The sequence below is a fragment of the Rhinichthys klamathensis genome, unplaced genomic scaffold (assembly GCF_029890125.1).
Source record: "Rhinichthys klamathensis goyatoka isolate OS25496 unplaced genomic scaffold, OSU_Roscu_1.1 h1tg000308l_1, whole genome shotgun sequence".
Classification (NCBI taxonomy): Eukaryota; Metazoa; Chordata; class Actinopteri; order Cypriniformes; family Leuciscidae; genus Rhinichthys; species Rhinichthys klamathensis.
In genome coordinates this window covers 999,373-1,027,372 of record NW_026606826.1, presented here as the reverse complement: position 1 = coordinate 1,027,372, position 28,000 = coordinate 999,373, and the positions used below count along the sequence as shown (strand labels likewise).

At 37.7% G+C, this 28,000-nt stretch overlaps 2 protein-coding genes across 3 annotated transcripts in view; both read right to left on the bottom strand.

Moving 5' to 3' along the window:
• foxo3b (forkhead box O3b) overlaps nt 1-2,140 on the bottom strand; it is a 38,533-nt gene extending 36,393 nt beyond the window's left edge. The window contains exons 1-2 of one of the 2 annotated variants that reach the window (XM_056270792.1): nt 1,542-2,140; nt 3-697 (exon numbers count right to left, since the gene is read on the bottom strand). In XM_056270792.1, the coding sequence (XP_056126767.1) occupies nt 3-530 (528 nt within the window). In that variant the 5' untranslated portion in view covers nt 531-697; nt 1,542-2,140. The remainder of the gene's footprint in view (nt 1-2; nt 698-1,541) is intronic. The other variant, XM_056270793.1, reaches the window with a different exon arrangement.
• A 2,616-nt stretch (nt 2,141-4,756) lies between these two features.
• The window catches only part of afg1lb (AFG1 like ATPase b), a 28,930-nt gene continuing 5,686 nt past the window's right edge, over nt 4,757-28,000 (bottom strand). Inside the window, exons 6-13 of the mRNA XM_056270801.1 lie at nt 25,658-25,757; nt 21,596-21,654; nt 12,113-12,195; nt 11,078-11,148; nt 10,739-10,839; nt 6,916-7,056; nt 6,575-6,688; nt 4,757-5,145 (exon numbers count right to left, since the gene is read on the bottom strand). Coding sequence (XP_056126776.1) covers nt 5,017-5,145; nt 6,575-6,688; nt 6,916-7,056; nt 10,739-10,839; nt 11,078-11,148; nt 12,113-12,195; nt 21,596-21,654; nt 25,658-25,757 — 798 coding nt within the window. The 3' untranslated portion in view covers nt 4,757-5,016. The remainder of the gene's footprint in view (nt 5,146-6,574; nt 6,689-6,915; nt 7,057-10,738; nt 10,840-11,077; nt 11,149-12,112; nt 12,196-21,595; nt 21,655-25,657; nt 25,758-28,000) is intronic.

The window sequence follows — 28,000 nt, the reverse complement described above, 5'->3', positions numbered from 1 at the left end:
ACCTTCCAACCAGCTGAGCTGTTGCTGTCGCCTTTGTCTTTAAAGTACGGGACACTTCTGACCATCCAGTCGTAGATCTGGGACAGTGTCAGTCTCTTGTCTGGGGTGCTCTCTATGGCTTTCGTGATGAGGTCTGCGTAGGACAGGTTGCCCCACGCGTTCCTCCTTGAAGATGACTTCCGGGGAGTTTGCTGTTGGCTACCTTGACCGCTCACCCCCCGACTAGCTGTGGTCGCAGACTGAGAGGAGAGCAGGGAGTCTGTCCTCTCCTGACCACTAATGGGATGCAGTTCATCTGCCTGGCTAGGGCTGCCGTTGTCCTCTCCTTCACCCATGCCGTTAATTGCCATCGCGCTGTCATCCTCATCATCCTCTTCCTCTGGGATTATGTCAGTGTCATTGGACGCAGGCTTTGCCGAACTGGACTCCGGCAGCGGCCAAGTGCATGATCTCGGCCTTTTCTGTGGCTCAAAATCTGGATCGATGGCAACATCCAGCGAGGTCAGTGGTTCAAGGGTTGTCTCTGCCATTGCCTCTACCAGCCTTCTCTGTCACTCCTCTGTACTGTCTCAGTCAAAGTTAGATAGGCAGTGGGAAGCGGTCACAGTCGCATTCCATGAATGCACCTCTATTCTAAATGTAGCTTAATGCTTCTTGAGCGACCAGTGCAAACCTTAATGATTATTAGCACCCCTCCCTGTTTCAGAAAGACAAAAATACAATATACAATATAAAGCCTTGTGACACAAAATACCTTATAATCATAAATACAATTGTGCATAGAACGATGATTATTGTTCACTTCAAAATTCAGTTCTAACCTAATATAGAAAAGTCATTAAATCTATAATTAAATTTTCACGCTTTCATGTGTCAGATTATACGGCGGTGTGCGCGCGAACGCGTCTGCGTTGACGGCTGCGCAACAGTCACGTGAAAGTATAAACAAATATTTAACGTGTATAGTATTCGCGAAGTGCTCCGGTTTCACTTAAATGTAACACTCGCTTGATGGCACATATTCTTGTTCTTACACTTCATATTGACACTCACTAACGCATATGAAGAGATTATTCGTATTACAATGGAGAAGACCGCACGAATGATATTAAAACCACTGATATAATGAAAGTAAAAAAATATATATTTATGTCCTAACAGTGGTTTCAATATATCATTCGTGCAGTCATTATTGCATAACAATATTCAGTATTATCCGATTAATTATTAATGACAGTTATCTGGATTAAAACAGCAACGACAACAGCGTGAATGAAAAGTGGACTAAGAACCGATAAGAGAAACATTTTAAAAATATGTTCATTTCATTGTGCCTTAGTGCAATATTTTCACAGGTGTATGAGCATTGCACACTGCGAACGTTAATCGCCACTGTCAGCCAAAATGTCATAATAGTGACAGCCCTACTATTGTAGCTCATGTAAACAAAACAACAAATTCAGTACATAATGTCTCTCTCTGTGTGTATATATATGCATGCATGAGTATGTATTATAATATTATAATGGAAAATGTAATACCTCAACACGCACCATTCAGCTAGAGCCGTTTCTCCTCTCTGTGTCGCACTCCGGTCACTTGGTGCACTGATGTAATACAACTATATCTCTCCAGCGCACCTCGGCAGTAGCCACGGACAAAGCGCCACAACGTCACTGCACACAACCATCACAGGCAGTAAGTCACTGTAGTGACAAAAGAACTGAACTGTCAGAGCCACAGCACATTCAGCGGGCTACAACCAAAACGCCGTTGTCAGCTCAAGACAACTACAATAACGAGGACAGAACTAAGCGTGCTCGAAGACTGCAGTGATAACTTTGTGCTATTTGCCAGTTTGACCCGATGTCACTTCGCATTCAGAAGTCTCTTTAACAGTTAAAGGTAACGTTAGAGACGGAGCCTTGTTAGAGCGCGCGCCAATCCCTCGACGTTACGGACGGTACAGTGCAGAAAATTCCCGTCTAGAAAGTCCCTTCTCTTTCTGCACCCATCTATCTATCTGAAGGCACAGGAGGACTATCTGCTCTAATCGTCTGTCAGCACTCAAGCGAGCTCAACTTAGGACTGAGTGACTAGAGGAGGGGGAGAAAAGAAACGCAGCCTCTACCGCTGACAGGGACCTGCCCCCTGATTCCGCGCATGCGGTCGCCTCTTAAAGGGCCACAGCTGCCAACAGGCGAGAGGACATGTTCAAACAAGTCATTCCAAGCATTGAGAGCCCATATCACTTTATCGAATTTTCAAGTATAGATTCAGTTGCTAGAATTCGTAGTTCAGACATGCAAACCACATTATCTGGGTATATTATCAGAAATGTGCTATAGATTAGAGGTTATAGAACATTTTCATGTAACACAAGTAGCCAACATTTTGTGGCAAGTTTGGTTATATAAAATGCCTGGGAAAGTAATATCTTAAAGGAGTTGGTTACTCAAAATGTAATTTTTCCACCGTTCCATCACAGTATTATTTTCTTGCGTAAATGTATAGGCAGAATGTCCCGTACAATAAAAGTCAGCTTGAAATGAAAATTCATCCTATCTGTTTTGTAAATGCAAGTTATAGATCTTATTGTGAATGATTCATCTATATACATTTTTAATTTTTTTATTGCCCTCAAATGTCATAACTGGATTTTCAAAAACAACACAACACACTAGATCATTTAATGTGCTTTTTTCTTTTTCAAAAATCTGTTACACTCAGATGTACATCACAATATGGAATAAAAGAAATGTCACTAAAGTAATAGAACCATAAAAGTAGTCCATATGAATGGTAAACAAGTTTGTTGAAGGCATAGGTTTTTAAACATGTTGAAATCAGTCAAATTATAGACAAGAGCCAATGACTTCAAATGGGAAATGCCACATGCAAATGCAGCACTTAATTGAAATCAACCACAAATGACATTTCAGAGTAAGTAGAGTTCAATTTCAAAATTGATTATTTCAGAAGACTTGGACTAGTGCATAAGTTGCAGACCACTATTATGATACTTTTTTGTCTTGGAGCTTGACATTTAAAATCACTATCCATTTTCATAGCAGGTAAAAAAAAAATCTGCCTAAAATCTTTAATAAAAGAAATAAAATAATGGTGGTTAGTAAATGATAACATTTTAGTCTAACTATTCCTTTAAATATTAAATGACCAGAAGATTTGCTACTGAATAATAAAAAAAAGGTTTTACTAAATCTAGGGCCACTGACAAATGTTTAGGCATGTCTTGTATTTCCCTTCCGCTGGCCCTTTAATCCCAGCGTGAAGTCGTTCGTCATGACATGCCTCCTGCTGCCAGCCTCGTTTTATTCAAACACATGACGTAATTCATAATAAAGAAATGTTATACCCGTTTGCTGTCCTCCGTGGCGCTGCTCTAGTACAGTGACGTCTTACCAAAACACGAGCACGTCTTTGTTCCAGCAGAGATGCGTATTTTCTCGGGTGCAGTGATTTCGACGCAGATGTTTGTGAAGAAATGCGCGTATAATCAAATTAATCGAGATGAGATTAATAATAACGACATTAATGCAGGTTCAGAGTCAGAAATAAGTAAAATTACATAATCGCACATTTATGTTGGATAGATTGGTGCCATTCGGATACTTTTGCATGGGCAACAACAAGTGGCACTAAATGCAGTTGCTTATTCAGTCACTAAAAATGTAACACCATTGTTTGCTCAAAGACTCCTTTATTAATTCCTTGTTTTAAATCACCCCCTTCCCTCTGTCTCATTCTCCTTTGTTCCTTATCCTGCAGAAATGGAAAAGTCTGCAGGTGACCATCACAACTGTGTTGACACCAGCTTTTGTAAAACATTTTAAATAATTCTTTAGCACCTAATACGCCATGCTTCTAATAATGTCACTGTAGAGTACACTTATTGCAATGAGGATGGTGATTGTAGATATGAAATATGTGTTTGTTCAAGGTCTCTTGTGGTACATAAATGTATAATTCAATTGTACTTATAAGCCCTTATGTTTGTTCAGTATTCCTGAGCATATGGATATAGATGCATTGTACTGTACAGATTTGTTTTTTGGAGAGGGTCATGACAATACTAGTTCTCTCAGATAGAGAACTGCAGTATGCTTTTCTAATGTCATTTAAAACAATAACACAGAGCACGTGGGGTGTGTACAGTCATATTGGGAACAGAACTATCTTCTACTGCCGCCTTCAGACCAAAAATTGAAACGACAGGAAAGAGACTTTAAAATGTAATTTTTTTTTTAGCTTATGCCCACCATGGCTGGTCACAAGTGGAGAGATCCCAAGTGGAGAGATGAAGAAAAAACACTCTGGCAGTGAAAATTTGAACTTTTTTTTTTTTGTCTTTGGAGATTGATTTTGCTAGTTTATCATTTAACATAATTAGTACAGACAATGCTTAAAGTTTTATTGTAACCATTTTAATAATTTAAGTATGGAAGCCCACTTCTGCCACATCAGAAAAATATCATGCTTTGGTAAATCATAATTATAATGACATAAACTGACTGATGTCATAATGACTTCTCATAATTTAAACTCTCTCATTTTTTTTAAAAGTCAGAATTGTGAGTCATAATTATGACAAAAAATATCATAATTTCAACTTTTTCTCTCATAATTTATTTTTTTGTTATAACTACATAGTTTCACATTAGACAAAGCATTTACATATATTTGCCAGTACATGTAGAACGATTTTTTTCTCCCTCACAGACTGAGTGTATTCCAAACTACATAATATATTAAATGCTGCAGAATACATCATCCACTAGAGGGTGCTGGACATCTACTCATTTGGCAGCATGCGCATTTAGTTTTGCATATTAATGCTGTGAGCATATGGATGATTCCAATTTCCTGTAAAGTAGTAATAAGGCTGACAGTCTGTTTATGGTGTTGGAAATGTACCACCCCAAATGTTTTAGGAGGTCACATGGACTCTCCTATGGACTCTACTTAGAGGTAGAGTAACTGCAAGGGTGTTTCAGTTTACTTTTGACTCCGATCCCCACTAATCCAGTACTGTTCTGTCTGCATCTCTGTGAGGCGAGACACTGTCCTCTGGAAGGCAAAGACCTCTTCATCCGCTGTGAATAGTGTCAACCGCTCACTGGCCTCCTGAACAAAATAAATATAGGCAGTAGAGCAATTACAAATTCTATTCCATTCTACAAAAATTAGCAAAGAACCAAGGCTTAATAAATAAAGATTTCTCTACTTTAAGGGGTCATATCAATACATTACCATGCATATTTGTATGGAACATGTCACTGTTGCCTGCAGAGTGATTAGAAACTTGACTGCCCAGAAATGGAGAGGTTATAGAGTGATACAGGGATGACGTATTTTTGTATACCAAAACCTGGAAACGAGTTAGTGTTTTAGCACTTCCAGTTCCATCAGTAATATCATCAGATATTACATCTGTAATATCCTCTTGTGATTTTATAAAAACTTCTACTTGTCTTGTAAAAGGCGGTTGCTAACAAGTGGCTAAATGGGACAACAGAGGTTGTCGGGGACATTAAATGTCACCGATAAACTCATCTACTCTCTAGATCAAGGCCTTGTGTTTATAATCACACACTTGCTAACTATTTTAACTCGAACTTTCAGGGAAAATGTTTTTAAGCAAAGACTGAAAGAGTTGTCGGGAGCTTAGTGATGGTGACGTTGAAGCCATGCGACTGTGGTGTAGTTCGTTTATAGTCTACGTTTAGCTTTTGACTTCTGCCATATTTACGCTTCAAAATTCATTAAAAAGGTGCGTTAATTTGTGAAGATGTTCACGATGAACAGTGTAAGAATCAGGAGTCACAGTTTTGTTAGTCACAGACCTTATTTTCTGCAATTATTCACAAGCCAATAAAAAATACTATACTAGGGGTTTTGTCTAACTTCTGGGCTGGCCTACAAAAATATGTCACCCCTGCACCACTCTATAAAGAGGAAGTCAAAATGCAGAGGTGTTTCTTAAAGGAACAAGAGGAAAAAAATGGCCTGTTCAATTCTAAGGCAGAGAGAGGTTGGAAAATGGAGTGGAAACATTTTGGCATAAAAATGTTACTAACATTACAATTCGACTTCAGGAAATAAATAAAAATGTATGATATGACCCCTTTAATCATTAATAACTCCTCTTCATGACCTATTAAAAATAGTTTTCAGGTAATTGAAACAAAGTTGGAATAAAATACAATATAAATATTACATAAGTTCTAAATGTTAAAACGGAAATTCGAAATGTTGCATTGGCAAATAACTGAAAGTTAAAAAGTACAAAAATAGAAATAAAATGAAAGCTATATAGAAATATTACAAAAACTAATAAAAAATGGCAAAAGCAAATTACTAAACCACTGAAAATATAAAAAGCTAAGGATAAAAATAAATACTGAAATAGAATATAAATTATACAAAAAATAACACTGTCATGGACTGGTATAGAAAGCATTTTTGATGCTACATTAATGTATGCTGACAGTATGCGTTTATGATATAGTTTCAGAATTATAATGTGATTTTTTTTTAAGTGTGTTGTCATTACATCAGTCAGGCCGAGTTCATCTAGCATTAGGCGATCCCTGGCTTCCTCTCCAGTCATCGGTCCCTGATCAAGGAGGCGGTCTAACGGTGCATCAGCCAACATCACCACTCTAACCTGAGTGTTTTAGACATAGAAAGTGAGCCATTGTACATATGTTGGTGCTAACAGAGTACTACACAGGATATTATGATTAAATCGACAAAGGTATGAAACAAATGTATTTGAGGACTGCACATGAATATCAATATCAAGTGTTTTTAATTCTGGAGATGGACATGTTTAAGGCCTACGTGAGCTTTCAGGAAGTCTGGGTCAGTATGGCGTGTCTTGTGACATGTTACCTTTTGGTCGTAAAAGTTATCAATGAGTGTGGTGAGGCGTCTAGCTTGGTCCTTCATTCCAACCCAAAGGTGAGGAACATTCCGTATGATGACCGTGTCAAATTGCCGTGAGATTTCTAAATAATCACCTGCACCCAGCGGCTTTAAAAAAAAAAAAACAGACACACATGAAGAGATTAGGTAACATTAATGATTAAACGTTCACTTTCTATGATAATTAATATTCTAAAAAAAATAAAATTCTGTTTTACTCATCCTCAAGTTGTTTCAAACCCATATAATTATCTAAATTTCAATCAGTTGATCACGTATAGCTATAATATGGCTTCAGAACAATATTTTTATAATTAATAATGAAACGTTTTTTCCTTATTCCCTGTAATTAAATGAAAAAAAGGTCACTACATTATTCAAAAGAGAAGAAAGTCATACGGATATGGAAGACATGAGTGAGTAAATGATGACATAACCTCCATTTTTGGGTTAAGTATTCATTTTGCATGTATATATACAGTATCACGCAGGGTCAGAAATGAATACTTTTAATCATGAAGGATGCGTTAAATTGATCAAAAGTGACAAAGACTTTTAGATTGTTACAAAACATTGTATTTCAAATAAATAAATGTTCTTGTGAACTTTCTATTCAAAGGATCCAGATTTTTTTTTATCATGATTTCTACAAAAATATTAAGCAGCACAACTATTTTCATCACTGATAATAATAAGAAATGTTTCTTGAGCATCAAATCATCATATTAGAATGATTTCTGAAGGATCATGTGACAATGAAGACTGGAGTAATGATGCTGAAAATTCAGCTTTGCATCACAGGAATAGAATACATTTTAAAATAAAAAACAATTAAAATAGAAAACAATTATTTTAATAGATTTTCACAATGTTACTGGTTTTACTATTTTTTGATCAAATAAATGCAGCCTTGGTGAGCATTTATGAAAGAGATTTCATTCAAAAACATTAAAAAATCTTAATGACCCCAAACTTCTGAACACTAGTGTATTTTGTTTTAAGTATAGTATAATATACACAGAAAAACACAAATTCATCTGCTTCAGCATCAGGGGTCTCGCCACCGTGACACTGAATGAGAGGGAAACTTCACTGATGTTGTCTCTAAAACCTTGGCACATACCTTTTTACCCATCCATCTCTCTTATCTCATAAGCTTATTCCCTCTTGAATTTTTGTCTCTAATCTTCTATTTCACCCTATATTCTGTATCTTCTCTGGGTAACATGTCTCTCTGTGGTAACTCAGTGGAAAGCACATTAACACATGCTGACATAGTCCCTACTGCATTAGCCTGACTATGAAGACGAAGAAGTTGAGGACTCTTCAGACAAATCCACACATGTACACGCGCACACACACACACTCGCTCACACTCTCAGAACACTGAAGTGAACAGCGCTCTCAAAAGCACTGAAGGACACAGAGACAGTGCCTCGGCTCCATTAGAGAGCAGCATACTCATCCTTTCTTTCCTTCACAAACAAAAAGGGAGCTTCAAACTGGTAAACCAAGTCCAAGGTTACATACATAAACAAGCACACACGCTGGCTTAGACTAGCCATACACAGGGTTGCAATGATAAACTTGGTTATGGATGGATGGATCAAGGCATGGGCGATTACATACACTCCTTCTAAAATCAAATAATTCCCTACTATATAGCATGTGAAAAACAGTAGGCCAAAAGAGTAGTATGTTCAACTACATAGTATTCTGAAGTGCGCGTATGATGGAGGCCAAACGACGGGAGTGAAGCAACGCAACTGACGCTGGTAGGTCACGTGACAGCAACAACATGGCATGGAGTATGTCTGAATTCATACTACCTATATTCATACTATTTAGAGCGTACTTTTTGGCGATCGCGAAATAAATTAAAATTCAAATGTAGTACCTGCGCGATTTTGCACGCAGCGATAGTATCAGGAGAGTGGTATGATGGATGTGGTGGTAGTAGATAATATGAAATATGAAAAACAAAGTGGAAAAAAGCAGAGAGATACATTAAAAAAAAGAAAGTTAGGTAAGAGGGTAAAAAGAAAGATTTGACATCCTTTGCATTCCAATAATAATCACCTGTTGAAATGCATTTGTTACTCCACTGCTGTTTAAAAGTTTGGGGTCTGAATATTTTTATTCAGCAAGGATGCATTCAATTGATCACGAAGTAAAGAGTGAAGACATTTTTTATAGTTACAAAAAAAATACTTTTTATTAATCAAAGAATCCTGAAAAAAATTGTATCACAGTTTCCACAACAATATTATAATGCACAAATGTTTTCAACATTGTTTATAATAAGAAATGTTTCTGAATGATGTGACACTGAAGACTGGAGTGATGATGCTGAAAATTCAGCTTTGCCTTCGCAGGAAGGAATAAATTCTATAATTAATAATTATACAATAAATAAATCTAAAATATAATAAAATAAAATCTTAAAGCTGCAGTCTGTAGTTTTTCCTCTTTGAGGAAAAACTGTAAGAATCTGTTCAAAATCTGCAATTGCAGTTATTCGCGGAATTATCAACTTTACATGGGTTGTGACTCGGCACGGCACAGCACGGATAAATCCAATGTTTTGAGGAGAATGTGCAGCTGTCAGTCACCGCGCAGGTGTGGATACTGTCATTCGGAATCACAGATTCTACTTTTTGGAAGTATGACGAACATGAGTCATCTGAACAAGTAAGTAAGATCCACTATTGTTCTGACCAGTAAATCGCGCTAATTAAATCTAACGATCGCTTATCATATCACGTCAAACCGTGCAAATTATACTTTGTTCTCAAATTGTTAATGTTAACAACATCAGCATTGCGTGACTACATTTAATGTTTATTAGGGCTACCTGTAGTTCAGTTTCCATTTCTGTGCAGTCTAATTTCTAATTGTCATACCAACAAATTAATATTCCTTAGAACTGGTTCTCTTTGAAATATAAAAACTATTTAAAACTGGAATATAAACGGTTGCAGTCTATTTTTTTCTGTAGCCACTCCGAAGTCTGAAGTCTTTTGCATTTTACAGCGGGTGAATCTCCAGTTGTCACTGGTGATTGTCGTTTTAACCTTTCTGGATCCGCCATCAAATTAATAAGTTTAATTATAAGTGCTGAGAGAAAAGACTATAAATCTCCACCTCCAACATCCTCACACGCAATATAGCCTACTAGCCGAGACTCCTTCTTTATGTGTACAGATGTGACGTAATGACACAAAGACATGCTCGAATTTCCCGCGGAAATCCACCAGTACCACTGGAATTAAAAACATTATTACAAGCTTACCATTTTGAATCGAGCTAAGGCAAGCAGATAGTTTTGAACACTGGCTGGTTATGTACTTGCTCAAATTTATTTTGTATAATTTTTAACCCCAAAAAAGTTACGGACTGCAGCTTTAAATTATACTATTGTTTCACTATTTTTTACTGTATTTTTGATCAAATAAATACAGCCTTGGTGAACTCTTTTCAAAAGCGTCTTAAAATCTTATTGCACCCAAACTTTTAAACAGCAGTGTATACATTCCATTTTTGTTTTGTGGTAACTTTGTTTTTTAAGTGGGCCACATTAGAAGAGGGAAGGAGAATAAACTGACAAAATGGATATGGAATGACAAACAAGCTTCTAATAGTTTTGTTTCTCTTTTTTGAATATGAGGTGCTAGAATGCCCTTCCCAATTTAACCCCCACCTTCCTATATCCACATCCAAAACTTTTGTAAAATATACCCCACAAACCAGATCTCAAATCAGCATTTTATGCCTATTTCTACAGACTCACTCGCTCACACAGCTCTTGAAAGGTGCAGTCTGCAATGGTTCCACAGGTCCGGCTCAAGGTTACTTCTCTTCCCTGCACGTTCAACACCCTTGGTCTGGTTACTATCAATGGTTAGAGGTAGACAGACATATAGTTATTAGACTGAATGCATTGGGAAGATCTAACAATTTAGCATTGAAACGTTAATCTACACATCAAAGCAGTCAACATAAATCTAACCTATCTAACCAACTATAAGATCTAAGTCAACTACAAGATAAAACCTCACACACCAAGTCAAGGAAACATCCACACTTAACCTTAAACCCCATCTATGCAAAGGCAAATGAACTTGCTTACCATCATTTTGTCTGTACGCCAGTTCCTCAAACAGCGTATTGACAGCATTCTCTGCATCAGGCTCACTTGATCTATGGAAAGCGAGTGAATGAGAGAGATAATTGAATATGAAATTAACCAGGTTTGAAGTGGTCACATCAAACGGTGTGTGCTGAAGGCCTGTGTTTGAATTTTCACAGTGCCTCCTGGAACAGGATGTTGGATTCAAAACGCAAACATTGAGAGAGTGTGAATAAGAGGGAGCAGCAATCAGGTTTCAACAAACACATGCATATTAAACATCCTCTGAAAGTGCAGCTGTTGAGATAAAGGGTTTATAATAAGTCAGAAAAAGACGGCGTGTATATTTATATTAATGTGCGCTCATGACATGTAATTCTGTTTTCTCTTCTCAGACCCGGTAGTCGAGACCAGGGGCAATTGTAACATTTTTTTTAACTCAAATTATTATAAATCTACCAGCCATTTTTCATGCAAGAAACATTTGTTTGGTAATATAACTGTTCCATTAATAGACTTGTAGTGAGAATGAAAATAAAACATATTAACCTACTGTATCTCAAATATGAACACACAAAATAAAGTAAAAATATAATTGTTTTACTACTTAACTTCAGTGTCACATGATCCTTCGAAATTCATTCTAATATTCTGATTTGTGCTGCAATATGTGTGAAAAAAAACCTATTTCTTTCCAGGGTTTCTTGAAAAATATCGGAAGATATTGAAATAGAAATCTTTTGTAACATTATATGTATTTACTGTCACTTTTGACCAATTTAATGCATCTTTGCTGAATAAACGTATTCATTTCTTTAAAAAGAAAAAGATTGTCAGGAATAGTACGTGTATAAACCATAAAATTTCTAAGTCCAGGACATCCAAAACAAACAAATAAATAAATAATAATAATAATCATAAACGTTAGTGTAGTGTGTTACAATTGCTCCAAACTATCTTACAGCTTTATTAATTACTGATGTGATGTTGATCTCTTGTGCAGTGCTCTAAAAGTGAGTGTGTTACACGTCTTACATGTAGTATAGTCTTTCTGATGATTTCCTTTTCCTTTTCCGGTAATCTATTCCAGTGTCAAGACAGATAGAATGACAGTGCTCCTGTAAAGCAAAGATAGAAATGTGGTAAAAGAAAGTGGTTAAAAATAAGAAGAGAGAAAGTGACATTGTTTCAAGAGTAAGTTTAAAATGACATAGGTTTTGTTTGTATTTTGGCTTGCAATACACATTCCCCCCTAGGGGGCGACAATGCGACACGTCGTCGGTTACTAATGCGTTCATTTTAATTGTTATAACAAAATAATATTCACAACATGTGATCCATATAATCCTGATATAAGCCATATGTTTACGCCTTACATTAAGTTTGACCTTCTCTAATGACTTTGAACTACTATAAACTGTTTTAACATCCAAGTATTAACAGATTACATACAATAATCTCATGTAGTCTAAAGTACATTCTTATTAAATCCGTGTAAAAGATTAAGGGATCAACTTTATCAGTCTTCACAATGCACGTATAGAGATTTTATAATGGCACGTTTGTACTGGTTATCATGTATTATGAAATTCTCCTAATGCTAAAATAATGTAATTGAAAAGTAATGTTAATCTGAATTAATGCGTACCAACTATGTCAGCACTGTTAAACATGTTAGTTGCTCACTTTTACAGATTGACACTGTGGAACTAGAGTGCATCTTAAACCTCTGTGACGAGGAAAAAAAAAACTTTCAAACTAAACAAAATGCTGGAGGAATGATGACAAAAATGACTGATGAAAAGGAAGGGTGATTATTTTTAACAGGATGTGGATAATATGTGGTATTTAGGCGAGAGGCCTTTGCCTGAATCAATCCTCAATGACAGCTCCAGCGAATTATGAAATCAGTGAATTTTCCGCCACCCTCCTCCTTGAACTAAAGATAATTAGCAATCACCACACAGAGCGTGAGAGGAGCGATCTATTCCTCTTCTTCATGCATCTCTCGCCTCTTCCCCCCATTCTCCAGCGCTGTCAACTTTTCTCTCTCGAGCGCAGAGTTCCACGTCCGAGCCAATTGGCTAAATCAGCCGTAATGACAGGCTGACAAACCGTGAGCAGAAGAACACAAAGGAAAAGTGTCACTTCATCAACCCTGCTCGACCTTGTCACTAGGCCGCCATGTAAACAGCCTCCACGGCCACGACAACCACGCTTACCCAGCAGCCATCAAAATGGGTTATTCCTCTGCACACCCTAGTCTATTTTTTTTTTTTTTCGTAAAAACTTTCCATTTCCATGAGTATATCTTAACAATTGATGGGCCATTTCGCAGGAGAGTAATCGAGAGGAGGGAGAGGGGGAGAGAAATACAATCAGTAATGATTCCAGTGCATGGTTCTTTATAATCAGCTGAAGACACGTCCTCTTGTGGATCATTGCATGATTATGGTCTTTGATGGGTTCATTAAAGACTCATAACTCCTTAAAGATCTTCATCATATGGCCTTCTCAACTCAGAATGCACTTTGCCACACAACTAAGATGCGCATCCTCGGCTTTCAACAAGACCCTAGACCCTCAAAATGTGCAGGATCTCATAACTGACTGACCTTTTAATAAAATAACTAAAACGTGTTTCAACGGAATTAAAATGGCAATGGAAAATACATCATTTGAATTTAAGCACTAGCTGGCAGTAAGAAAAATATTTATGAATGTTGTTTATGGATAATTTCAGCCATTTTTGAAAACTTTTTTAATCAACTTAGCCAGTGAATTAGACTATTGCGCAACAGCACATCCCATCCAAGATGTAAAACGATTGAAAGGTAGAGAGTGTTTCTGTTTCTAATTGGCTACAGAAGAGTCTGCTCACCTAACTTTTATTTATTTCACACAACACACTTTTCAGTTGCATCTGTCAAGAAACATGGACATATTACATGGTTTTCCAAAAATAAATGAATAAATTAAAGGTCCTATATGTAACCTTTCTTCTAAAATGAATACTTTTTTATTGCCTGTGTGTGAAGGGGTTGTAATCACATATTACAATGATCCACTTGTCGGGTTTTGCTATTACCTCTGAGGGCCAGTATTCCTATTTCTATGTGAAGTCTCCGGGTCGGATTTTCTGCGAAATCCATCGGATGTGACGTGCATGCGCGCTCCCGAGCCTCTCTCCTTTTTATATACAGTCTATGCGACGGCATTGCAGCTGACGACATGGAGTCTGATAACACACAAACACGACCTGCTTCCAGCACAACACAGACTCAACACAAACTCCACATTAATATAAAAAACAAAACAAAATTTATCTGCAAAAATGTATCTCGTCAGGCCAAACGTGAATCGGATCGACTTAGGACGAAAACACGGATCAACATCGGCAGAGCGTTTAAATTATGGAGAGACCTCCGCTATTTTTATTGTGGTAAATTTCAAGTTTTCAGATATGCTGAAATAAATAATGGTAAACTAATGAAATAACAAGGTAAACTACAACATACATGAGACATGAAATGAATACAAAAGACTGTTCCAGGATAACAAAAAGTAGGTGCTTTAGGATGTAACTTTTATTTTATGTAGGCTACTAGATCTATCGTCTAATGTCACGCATCCCACTACTATCATATTGTTTATAATACACATTTCCAGACACGTTCAGTACAGTAATGTTACTTCCTACGATCTTACTGTTACACTAAAATTGTTCAGTCTAGTTCACTAACCGTTTTCGTTATCATATTATACATTCACCTATGTTGACATTGCTGATTGTGAAAGATACACGAATAGTTAGTGGAATGCCTTATGCAAGATAACACCCCAAATGTAACGTTATCATGGTACGAGCATGGAGCATTAGTTCAACGTCAAGCTGATAAAAGTAGCCTATTATTGTAATGTTGCAGTGGGAGTTTACATGAGTTTCCAGCATGTTGTGTGATGCTTTCTCCGGTGTGTTGAAAGTCTCAGTGTGGCCGGTACCATGAGTGTTTGCTCTTGAGTTCGAGCACGCGCAAGAGCACGAGCGCTCTTGTAAAAATTGGTTCCAATCTGAAACATCACCGATAGAGGCCGCTAAAAAATACATATAGCACCTTTAAAAAAAAAACTTTTTAATAAGAATAAGAATTATTTTGTGTTCAAATTACCTGACAGATATAACAATAAATAAATTATTCTTTTTCATAATAATAATATTTGTGCAATACCATAAATATAACAACATTTTTTACAAATTCTTCCCAATAATAATAATAATTATTATTATTTATTTTTAGTTTTTGTAATACCATGCATGTCCATATTACCTGACAAAAAAGATTATTTTTAAAAGGTTATTATTATAATTAAATTGATTATTCAATGATCAATGTTATAGTAAAAGTTTTAATCAAAGTCATGCCGAGTTCTTATCGTTGCATGTGCTGGATGCCCACAGCTTCCCTGCACAACCATTTAGAATAAGAATGAAGTCTGTCTCTCTTTCTGTCTGTCTTGCTCTCTCGCTCTCTCTTTCTATCTCTTCTCCACTCCTCAAAAAAGTTGCCTTTGAGTTTTTCAAAGCAAGGGTTGCCATTGAGCTCCAACAAAAGCCAAGGATAGCTGGCGATTGGACCCTGATGAGGTCCACTACCTCATTACTGACAGCCAAAAACATTTGATGCTTTTTTCCCTCCTGTTTGGGAGGAAGAGGGGAGGATTGACAGAGCCTGGCTTAAGGAGCGCGCGGTGGGAGAACTGAAAAAGAGAGGTGGCAGAGGGGGACAGGGGGGAAAGGTTGTAGTCCATTCATCTTTGTGTGTCTTACAGCCTCTGTGGGTAGGAGAAAAGAAAAGGGGGGGTGGGGGGGTGGAAGCAGGGGCGGGGTAAAAAGAGAACGAGAGACAGCTTAAAACACTGCCTTTATGCTTTTGAGTCCAGGACGACTCCTCTTACATCAAAGTGTTTTTACCACTGCGGTGTGTGATTTTGTCTCTATTTGTGTGTGCGTGTCTTGAGTGAATGTATTGAGAGATTAGGTGACTAGTGAGTGTGTGCGAGGGAGAGAAAAAGAGAGGGAGAGAGAGCAATGGGGGTGGTTAACGACGTGAACGCACTAATTACGCCTAATTATCTATTCCCTTTACATGTAACCGGCTTTGTTAGTTACTCAGAACGCTCTCAAAACATACTCAAAATGTTCTCACAACCTCTCCTTGCCCTGTCCAGGACTCTTAAAGAAACATCACCCTTGGAACATCTGCCTCGCTTTGAAAGCGTGGACCCCCCAGACCTCGGCAGAGGCCACAGGCTACAGCTCTCATCCTCTCCATCACAATCACTCGCTCCTCAGTCTTTGCTAATCTGCCCCTGCTAAAAACATGACTGACCGACTTTAGTGGTGACTTGGCAAAACAACATCTTTTGAGGGACTGTTAACGAATGTCAAGTCACCTCAAATGTTGATCTTAAGGCTTATTCACACCAAAGCCAGAAGTTTTGACAGGGCCAACAAGATTTAAAATCCAAACTATTGTACTGTTACAGCTATTTTTTTTGCCAAACAAATCATTTAATAAGATAACATTGCCATTCAGGTATCATCAGACAAATCAGTGTGAGTTTTGGTGGATAAAAATATTTTGGTAACACTTTTAAGGATTTATTTCTTATTATTAGTTCATGCATTAACTAACATGAACTAACAATGAGCAATATTAGGGGTGTAACAATATATCGTGTCTCAAAATATCGCAATACAAAAATGCAACAATATGTATCGTGGATATGTATTGTGTATAGTTCACCCAAAATGAAAATTGTGAGAACAAAATCAAGTTTACAGATTTTGTGTAAGAGTTTAAACTACTTATATAATGTTGAATATAATGTATAATAATGTAATGTGGATCCTGATAATGCCAAATGTCTTATGTTACCATTAAAAAGTGCACTACATTATTTTAAATATATCTAGTCAGTGACGGAGTGCATGCATATTCGTCTAAAATAATTCTGTATTTTCAGCTTCAGAATCATGAATATTTTTATTCTGGTGTCACCATTGTCCTGTGCATTAGGTTACCAGCACCAAGTCCAAGCCTATTCATTTCCACCACCAAATGTAGCATTTTAATCAACAGTACATTTTTTGTTAACCTTTTCACCATATGTCTTGTAGTATCGCGATAATATCGTATTGTGAGTTTAGTATCGTGATATGTATCAAATCGTGACAACGGTATCGTTACACCCCTTAGCAATATATTAACCCTTGTTAATGTTAGTTAATAAAAATGTTCACACTCACAATGCATTAATTAATGCCAACATTTGACCTTAAAAATGTTTTAGTAAACATTGACATTAAATGCTGTGTAGAAGTATTGTTCATTGTTAACTAATGTAGTTAAGCAATGTTAAAAAATTAAACCTCATTATGAAGTGTTACCAATGTTTCTTAGTCATATTGGACTTGGTATAAATGGGCCTTTACACACAAAATCAGACAGAAAATTAATAACAGCAAGAGAAGAGACAGCGGCATTCCTGGCAACCACTTCTCTGTCCCACTCTCTATGGATGAGATTAGATATCTCTCATAGGCCTGTTCTTATTAACTCCCTCTAATTAATCAGATCAAGTGTGTCTGTCCGTCTACTTAACTATTCTTCAAAACTACTTTAAGGTTTCTGTAAGGGTTTAGAAATTTAACGATAAAATGTCTTTGAAGGAAGAAAATGACAAGAAATATTAGAAATAGGAGGATAACAAAAGGTCAGTGGAACACTAGCAGCCATCTAACATAAATAGCCTCTTTTCATTTTTGCTCTATCTTCAAGTCATTCAATCATCATACACTTATCCTTATTATCCACCAGAGAGACCTTCACCATGAAAACACACACACACACACACACACACACACACCCTAGACATTACCATTTGCTCCAACCAAAGGAAGATAGGAAACAGCAGTTAGAAAAAAAAAAATCAAGAGAGACATTTGAGCGAAATTAAGATCATCACACCTCTATTTTAATGTGTCTGTCTGATGGAAAATCAATAAGGGGTTTTGACCTTACTTATAAATAATAATTAGTTCTGTCAAATAAAAATCAATGAATTAATGATATATATCAATATTCATTCAAAGAAATGTAGTGTAGGTGTATAAAAGTGTATATTTATTATATATATACTAGTGCTGGGCAAGTTAACGCGTTATTATCGCGTTAACGCATTTATTAATTAATGCCGACAATTTTTTTATCGCGCGTTAACGCAGTTTTTTTTATTATTATTATTTTGAAAGTCCGTTGCTCACTGGCTCTGAATACACATAGGCCTACAGTCAAACCATGATCACAGGAGGGGTGGGATGTTGGTCAGCCAGCAAATAACCCACCCAAACAAGCAGTGGAGAGGCTTTGGCAGGTTCTCTCAGGTGAACAGAAAGGGAGACAGCGCTCCGCGAGTGAATGACAGGCGCTCTATGGATAGTAACCATGCAACGGCTTCAAATTATACATAACTTTACCTGATAGGCCTGCGTTTAGTTTAGCGGGGATGCTCTGCCATGTGAATTCCCTCCTGTTGATGTCCTGATAACTATTTAGATTCTGGAAACTCACAAACAGCGAGCCAAGGATCAGTCTCTCTTCCAATGATTTGTGCTGCGCGTCGTGTACAAAAAGTTAGACAATTCAACTTCGGCAACGCGCGGGCGCGTGCGTGAGGCGAGCATGACCGCAACAGTTTCACAGGAACGCACCCGCTTGTCGCTGCACCTGTGCTCGACCACTTCACCTCACTCTAGGCTGATTTATACTTCTGCGTCGGACTTAAGCCGGAGCCTCTACGCTATAGACTACGCGTTGGTTTTCATTTATAAATCTGCGTCGTTGACGCGCAATTACACATGCAGAGGGAGAGTGTGAAACCCGGGGAGCGGTTCTAGCAATCACAGCGCTTGCAGTACGCGTAGAATTGACGTTACATTTTTGGAGAGATGCACGTCAGGGTACGCGCGCTACACAGCTACGGCGTGAGTTCGATGCAGAAGTATAAATTGGGCTTTACCTCTGTTTAATGTAATCTTACGTGGGAAACCATGGCATGCCATGACCAAACCTAAGCTGCTATCAGAGAAGTAACGTTGGTCGACTTATATCTGTAGTAGTGATCATGACCCTTTGACTACATAGACTGTTTCTGCTGCTCCCTGATACAAGATACCTGTTCAGAAAAAAAAAAAGAAAAGAAAACTGGACTCTTTTTAACAAGCTAGATAAAAGGTAATGCCCTGGCAGTGGCAAATAGCTTTGTTTAAATATTTGATTTGATTACGTTAATGTTTAAGTTGAGATTTACAAGAAATATTTTATTGATACTGTGTAAAGGGAATACTGCTGGTATAAAAGCACCTTATTTGTTTAAAGTTTTTGCAAACCACATGTTATTGCACTTTTGTAGCAGTACATTTAAATCAAAAGTGCGCAATACACTACTTTAGAATTCATTATTCAATATTGCGCGTAACAATGCGATTAATCGCGATTAATCGCAAGAAATCATGCGATTAATCGCGATTAAATTTTTTAATCGTTGCCCAGCACTAATATATACATTAATGTAAATGTGGTAAACAAAAGCACTGAACAGAAAGATGTCTTTAAGTGACTTTAGAAGCCAATATATCATTCATAATAAATATACACTACCAATCAAAATATATATTTTGTGTATAATATATAAATATGTAATTTATTCCAGTAATGGCAGTTCAAATTTTAGCAGCCATTACTCCAGTCTTACATGATCCTTTAGAAATCATTCTAATATACTCAAGAAATATTTCTTATTATCAATGTTGAAACAGTTGTGCTTTTTAATATTTTTGAGGAAACCATTATATATATATATATATATATATATATATATATATATATATATATATATATATATATATATACACACATTTCAGGATTCCTTGATGAATAGAAAAGTTGCAATAAAAATCTTTTGTAACAATGTAAAAGTTTGTACTGTACTTTTGATCAATTTAATGAATCCTTGCTGGAAAAATTATATTTGAAAAAAAAATTGATTTCTTTAAAAAAAAAAATACTGACCCCAACTTTTATACTTTAAACTATAATACCTTTAATATAAATATATATATATATATATATATATATATATATATATATATATATATATATATATATATATTCATGATTAATCATATTGAATTAATGAGTTAAAGTGACAAGAATTCAATAATATTTTGTCAGCAAATGAAATAAGTATTACCACCCTGAAGAGCGATAAAGATATAGGAGAACAAGAGCCAGTGAGTGCATTTCAGTGAGTCGGTCACACATTATTAGGGTTGACCAGACATGAGAGGAGGCACTTGGGCCACCCTAGTTACCCTGAACTGGGATCCTAGGTTGCCCCAAAACCAGATGGCCTAACAAAGAAGCTTGAGCGTTAGAGGTGCAAGGCAGGGCGCTGGGCATTCAGCACTCTTACCAGGCAAGATTAGCACAGGCCAGAATAGAGGATGACTTTAAGGACCCCAGGGATTCGACAGAGATTGGCTGAACCAGAGTGACTGTGCTGGGCCACTGAACGTAAAAGATCCAGGGGTCAAACTAAGAAAAATCACAAGCTGAATGAAGCGTCTAGTGGCTTTTTTTTTATTTTTTTTTATTCTGCTGACGGGGCCCTTTAACAATGAGGAATACTACGATATAAAGTGGATTATAAAGACATTGTGCTGCCAGTCATCAAAGCATCCTCTTATTCTGTCGCTCTTCAAGCTCACATAGAGAAAAGGAACATGTAAAGGACTGGTTTGTTTTGTGATTTGTGCTTCCCTTAGAACTTTGACGACTTAACAGCACGCTCAATTTCTAAACAGAAAAAAAAAAAAAAGGAAAATCATGGGGATATATACCTATATTCACAGTGTCACAGCCACAAACAAGCCGTTTGATGTTAAAACGCATTCAGCTCAATCAAATGTGCAAGAATGTGGCCAGCTGTAAAATGCCTGAAAATGATCGTCTGATTATTTATGATGGAAAGCTGTCGCAGGATGATGGTAATTACCCAGACCGCACACAGGATAATGCCAATACCTGCTTAAAATAATACAATTAACTTGCAAAGTAGATCAGCGCATTGCTGGCGTCCATTGCCGGGCGCACTTTGAAATGCAAGCAGCTTCCCGCAATGGTGTCTCATTCCAGCCAACCCACGCCAGTCATTAAACGGCCTCCATGTCTGTCACACTCTCTCTTAGTCTGTTGCTCTCATCTCCAGGTATGATCAAAGCGGTCTTTTTTCTGTTTTGTGTGTTTTTGCAAACACACATGAGGTTGTGTATTTTTACCTGTGAATAAAATACATCAAAAACCAGACAGAGCAGAGGAGGAAACATGAAGAGAGATGGACGGAGATAGAATGAAAGGATAAATAAATGAACTGAGAGAATGACTTTGTCTTTACCTTGAGTACACCAATGAAAGGCACAAAAGCAGCCCTCTGAAGCCCATTTTTGTACAGTTCTGAGAGAGAGAGAGAGAGAGAGAGATGCTGGTTAGATTCACTCTTTAGCCTCCTCATAATGTCATTTTCCATCTATGATTGGCAAATAAAGTGTCTATTGATGAAGTGAGGAACGGGAGGGGAGGAGGAACAAAAGGGACGAGGAGAGGCAGAAATTGATTTCTGTGGGCAGCGCAGGAGAAAGGCAGTACATGAAATTCATTACATTCCCAACCAATGAGCTCAAGAGAAGAAGTCTCTCTCTTTCTGCACAGACAATAAACCTGCATCACGGTGAATAGAGACTTCAATTAGCCACACAGGCATTATAAGCCACACACACACACACACAGATGTAAAGAGACCATGACGAGTATATGCTTCGGTCTGTGCTGTAAAAGCTTGTTTAAAGCTGCCGTGGGCAAGAAAATAAAAAGGAAACAGAACTGTCATAACAGAGGCATGTTGAGCAATAAACAGTCCAGTGAGAGTCGTTTGGCCAGTTCTCACCCAAGAAATGAAAGCTTACCATATGGATCTTCCTATGAAAGAACAAATGAAAGCGAGGGATCTGGAGGACACGTATGACAACCATTCAGGCGATTAATTTTTTTATATTTTTTTTTTAAGGAGGAAAGGAAACTGGGATCCCCCTTACATACTGAGAGATATTTTAAAGGCATCATACATACTTTTTCCCTCACGTTAATGGCCATTTCCCCCCTCTCTGACCCTTAAAATGAAAAGGGCCATTTTTGGTTGCTGCACCTTCAGATTTCGTGGTCATGTGCTAATGTACTCTTCTGATGTCAGAAAGTAGCAGAAGTTTTTTTTCTTCATTTTTAATAAAAAGATTTTCGTTATGAAAGTTACAGAATGCGTTCATAGTAGCCTACATAGAACTCTTTTCTTATGTTTCTCATTATATGCACTTTAAGGCAGCTACTAGAAGACATACAGGTTGCTCACGTGACAGGCTCAGTTTGACCCTGCGCAGTACGCCTGGCTATCAGCTTTTAACGGGCTTCAATTTTCTCTGTTGAAATCAATGGGGTCGCTGTGTCCATTTCTTTTACTGTCTATGATTTAAACATACTTTGATTTGGGACGTACTAATACTATTTTCGAATACTATTTAGGACGGATAGTATGCGAATTGGGACGCAGCACAGGACTGCATTTAACTCCACTTTTAGGCTGTGTGCGAAAACTGATAAATACTGCCTTAGGATTTCACAAGGTAGGAAGTCATCATGGCACGTCCTGTCTACTGAGATTCCTTAATTTTATAGATTTTTGAAGGCAGCATAGATGTATCCTTCACTGTCTTTGATATCCCACAATCCTGTGCTTTCTATTCTGTGACAGTTGAGCTAGAAAAATAAAGATGGCTTCTGAAAGTTGCTGTTGGTGGTCAGTTTGTGTGTAAATGTACGTTTTTGACCAACGTTTTCCACTTTTGATATCATTTCTGGTGTGAAATTACTATTGTGGTAATTAAATATTCACTTAGTTTTCACCAAAGCTCGCTCTTTATTGCTATCATTAAACCATTACGCTGCCTCAGAAATCTGTACGAAATCAGTTTTGCAAGGTACCTTCATGCACAAACACAAAGCCTGCAAAGTCCATGGGCATTTTCATATATTTAATGAATATACATGTTTCTATTTACGCCAAGCTCAGGTAGAAATTGAGTAAAAATGTTTTACATTTTTTTATCATTCATAATTTTTCGGAAAATCATGACCAACTGGAATGTTGTTGTGGACAACAGGGGGGCCTTGGACTCAAAAAAGGTTGAGAACCACTGCTTTAAGGTGACTGCAGTCACTATTTCCAGACACTTTAAATATTGTTTAAACATAATAATAACGTTTCAAATCAAAGCCCAAGTTATATATGTGATGAATCTCAATCATCTATTGTAGCAAATAATTTAATATTTTAATAAAAATGACAGACATCCAGATGCTTCGAAAAAAAAAATCTACATTCTTTTGGCAGTTTATTTTCCCATATTCCAGTGCTTAACTAAAGGGTCATTTATAGATTTAAGGAAGTGAAGAGCACCCTTTAAAGATTTAAAGAAGTGAAGAGCACCCTTTTTCACATTTATCTATCCATTTCCCTCACTTTACCTGAAGAAATGGTTCTGGGTGACCACGAACATCCAAGTTCAAACATGCGAGCCTCTTTAGCGGCTCTTCAGCCTAGCATCTTTATTTCAATAAATGAGCAATCTCTCTTGGTGCCATCTCTCTCCCTCCCATCTTTCATGTGTACCAGTCTATCCATTAGTCACCTAATTAAAATGGAATAAGATGGCTATTAAGTTTTAGCGTAAGCTTTGTTCTCAGTGGCTGGTTAATGTTAGGAGAGGGTCTCTTTATGTAACTGCCGCTTACCGTTTTGTACTCTGCACACAAGGCCACTTCATACAACGAGACATTAGCAGCGCTCCAAGACAGAGACGGAGAAGAGAAAGGCAGAAGGACTGTCTTATCTCTACCCTTATCACTCTCGCTCTCCAGTTTAATGTAACATCACAGCAATTGCAAAAAACGGCATCTATTGAATCAACAATGAGGCAGAGGAAGAAAAGAGTGGGAACGGTAGAGAGAGATAAAAGAGTAACTGCTCACAATCAAGCGGATATCAAATAAAGTTGCCTACAAAAGAACGGCGTATAGGCAAGAAATCTTTGATGCCGGTGAGGTTGAAGTTTCCACATGATTTAAAGGGATAGGTCACCCAAACATGTCACCCATATGTCATTCTAAACCTGTATGACTCACTTTCTTCTGTGGAACACAAAAGGAGATATTTAGAAGATTGTCCAAGCTGCTTTTTTCCCAGAACAGCTTTGGTCACCATTCACTTTCATTGTATGTAAAACAACAGCTTGGACATTCTGCAAGATAACTGCCCTTGTGTTCCACAGATGAAAAAAAGTCATACGGGGGAGAAAATAATGACAGAGTATTATTCCTCAAGCCACACCAAAACGGACATAAAAGAAATAAAAAAAAATACTGAAAAACGAAGGGTTTAAAGTTCAGAGGGATGCAGTCATCATTGTGTTTCAGAATAACATATCAGATTAGTTTCAGCCAATGACAGGTGTTTGAGTGTATGCGAGAGGAAGAGAGCAATAAAAAAGCAGAAAAGGAGTGAGAGATTTTATGCCAAATATCAATAGACCTCAAACATCATGGCATCAAAATACACAGATTAACCAAGGAGTGACTAAAAGGGGAGGTGAACTTAAAAAGGAGTAAAAAGGAAGAAACACGAGACTGACACACGAGACAGTCCAGAACTGGATTAGAACACGAGACGGACGTCTAGTTTAGGAACATGTTTTACTTTCAGGCCATACAAAGACTGAGGAGAGTGAGAAAAGTACGGCGGTTTATTGTTGAGAAGTTGGTAGAGAACAATACAAGGTGAAAAAGTACAAGAGTCATGTGCGCTGTGTAGGCGACAGATCAGTAATCAGAAAACACACACACTTAACCCTGGAAATTGATGGAGGAAATGAAAGGAATAAACTACTTTGATTTCTCTCAGATTTGAATGTGTTCGCAAAAAAATTATGATGAATTACAAAAAGTTAATTTTAATACATTTCTTTACACTACAGTTAAAACATTTTTTAATGTTTTTGAAAGTCTCTTATACTCACCAACTCTGCATTTATTTGATGAAAAATACAATAAAACAGTAGTATAGTGAGATATTATTATAATTTAAAATACCTCTTTTGACCCCAAATATTATAATTAATGGTTTTCTTTTATAGTTAATTAAAAAAAAAACATTTAAATAATTTATTTAAACTTAAATATAATTTTAAAAAGTGAAAAGTTATGAAGTAATGAAAGCTAAACTTTCAATATAATTTCCCGGGTAATATTATTATTATTATTTTTTGTGCAGATTTGCAACATGGAACCAGACGTTTGAACCCCACTTTATGTTAGTCACATAAACTGCTTCGACATTACCCAGACATCTCACCTTCAGGTGGTCGGTTTGAGGTTGCCACAATCACGACTCCACACTTGAACAAGCCCTCAAATAACTGTTTCAGAATCATAGCATCCGCTATATCCAGCACCTGAAAAACAAATGGAAAAATGTGATTATTATTCATTGTACTTTGAGGAAAGATTTATTTTGGCAGCACGTACTCTGATTCAGCAATTTCCTTTTTCCTGCTCATGTAAAAAGCAGCATACCATCAGTTCAGTTCACAGGAATAGGTCAAATTCACCTGGATTTTATGGCCCCAAATTCATTGTCTGAAGCCAAACTGTGTATTAAATGAATGCGTATTAATACGGAAAATAGGTTTGGTTTTCATTCCAGGTTGACTTTAAAGCAGCCTATAGCTGCTGTTGTTTCCATTCTGTCCTCTAGGCAGGACCGTCAGACACTATAGGAGCAAGCGCAGGTGACCGTGTATCAGCTGAAGATGAGCGAGGCGCAACTCTGTCCTCTCTGCCCTTCCTCTGCCTTGAGCTAATTACCACAATTGTGCGGATACATGTGTACTTATGCGTGTACATGCGAATGAATGAGCGAAAACCAGGTGTCGTTACATTTTAAAACCGAAGCCTTGGCCAAGGTCCTTTGACATCACCCTCCCCAACGCGCTCGCACACAGAAGCAGGACAGACACAAAGCCACTCCACCTGACTGTAAAATGGCCACACAGAGCCGCAGCTTTCTGCTGGAGACAAGGACAAGTGGCCAAAGCGCTGAAAAAGGTAAATAATTGAATACATAAATAAATAAACAAGTGTTTCGAGGTAAAATCAGTGGCACAATGACAGCCAGATGGCCACACAGAGACAAATACATACACACGCACACACACACACACACACACAGTCCCATTGTGCTCTTGAGGGCCTGGCATGGCTGTCCCTGAATCTCAGAAGCGAGAGGATGAGTGGTTCTTTCATTATTATCATTTTCATCATCATCATTCATTATTATCATTTAAACGTTGCCTTTTTCACAGCAGCGAGCTGTTGCCTCACACACATCTGCAGCAACACAGGGGCTGCTGACCCTCCCCTGACAAAAGGAGCCCTTTAGTCAATAACGCAATCGACCATGGTCCGCTCTCATCTTCTCCCATGTTTCTGCTACTTTTTCAGGGTTGAAATGCATTTAGTCAAAAGCAAAATTTCTCCTTGTCTTGCATTGATACTTTATTAGCATTTGCATATCTGGCAGCGAGGAGCTAAATTTGAGGGCCGGGGATGTTTTTGTCATGCAGAAGATCTCCTCTTTTACTGAGCTCTACTATTCTTAGAAGGACACACTTATGACTGCCATACCCCCAGCATATGTTGTTTTTCTTATATTGAAGTGTTTCCCTTTTTTGCATATTAAACCTTCGGCCCCATCAAACCCAATTAGCAACGTCTATAGCGGCCTTACGTGGGGCAAGGTGGAGGGCGTGCGAGTGTTGTCAGAAGGGTGGTCTGTTACAAAGATGAGGTGCTACGGCATAAATTGGATCACATTTCCTTTAACTGTCCTCTTCTCTTCTTCATTTCAAAGGAGTCATTTAATTATGACCTTTTCATCAGTCCTGTATTTGTTTTTTGTTTTTTGCGCAGGCACCGCGACACTCATGTGCGCGTGTGTAGACACACACACTTTTAGTCTCTGGGTATTGATTGCCAGGGTGAGTGCAAGAAAGCCCTCTGTGTGGGGTTGTTGTGAACGACAGCGAAAACAACGGCGCAGATATTCAAATGAGCATCCAATTATGCCAGCAAAGAGTCACTTTTGTGTGGCGCACACGGGTGCCAAATTGCACTCTTTTGATCTTAAACCTTTACTTATACAACTCCGTCGATGAGTAATTTCACCCCGGAGACTGACAGGGGCCTGAGACAATACCTCAAGCGGTTTCTGCTTGCTCTTCCTCTTTCTATATCTCTCTTGGTCCTTCTCTCAATACCTTGCATTCATTAAGGGAGTGGAGAGGGACAAAAGGGGAAGGCTACAAATTACTGATAATGATGCCGGACTAATGAAGAGAATGGAGAAATTTCATTAGCATTTAAGAGGCATGGATGCATGCGACCCGCCATAGTCGCTCTCCATTACCCCTCACTCAAGGAAGCAAGAGGGGCCGAGTGAAACTCGATGCTTCATTTGCATGCTTAAGTGGCAGTGGCTCCTGATTGGTAAGGGGCTGTCAGCTCCTCATCTATGCATCATAAACAAAATGTGTGTGCCTTCCATATTGCTGTTAGCGACGATTGGCAAGCAGATCGAAGGAGAGCTTCCAGACTATAACGAGATCCAAAACTAAATTAATAAAATGAATGTGATCAG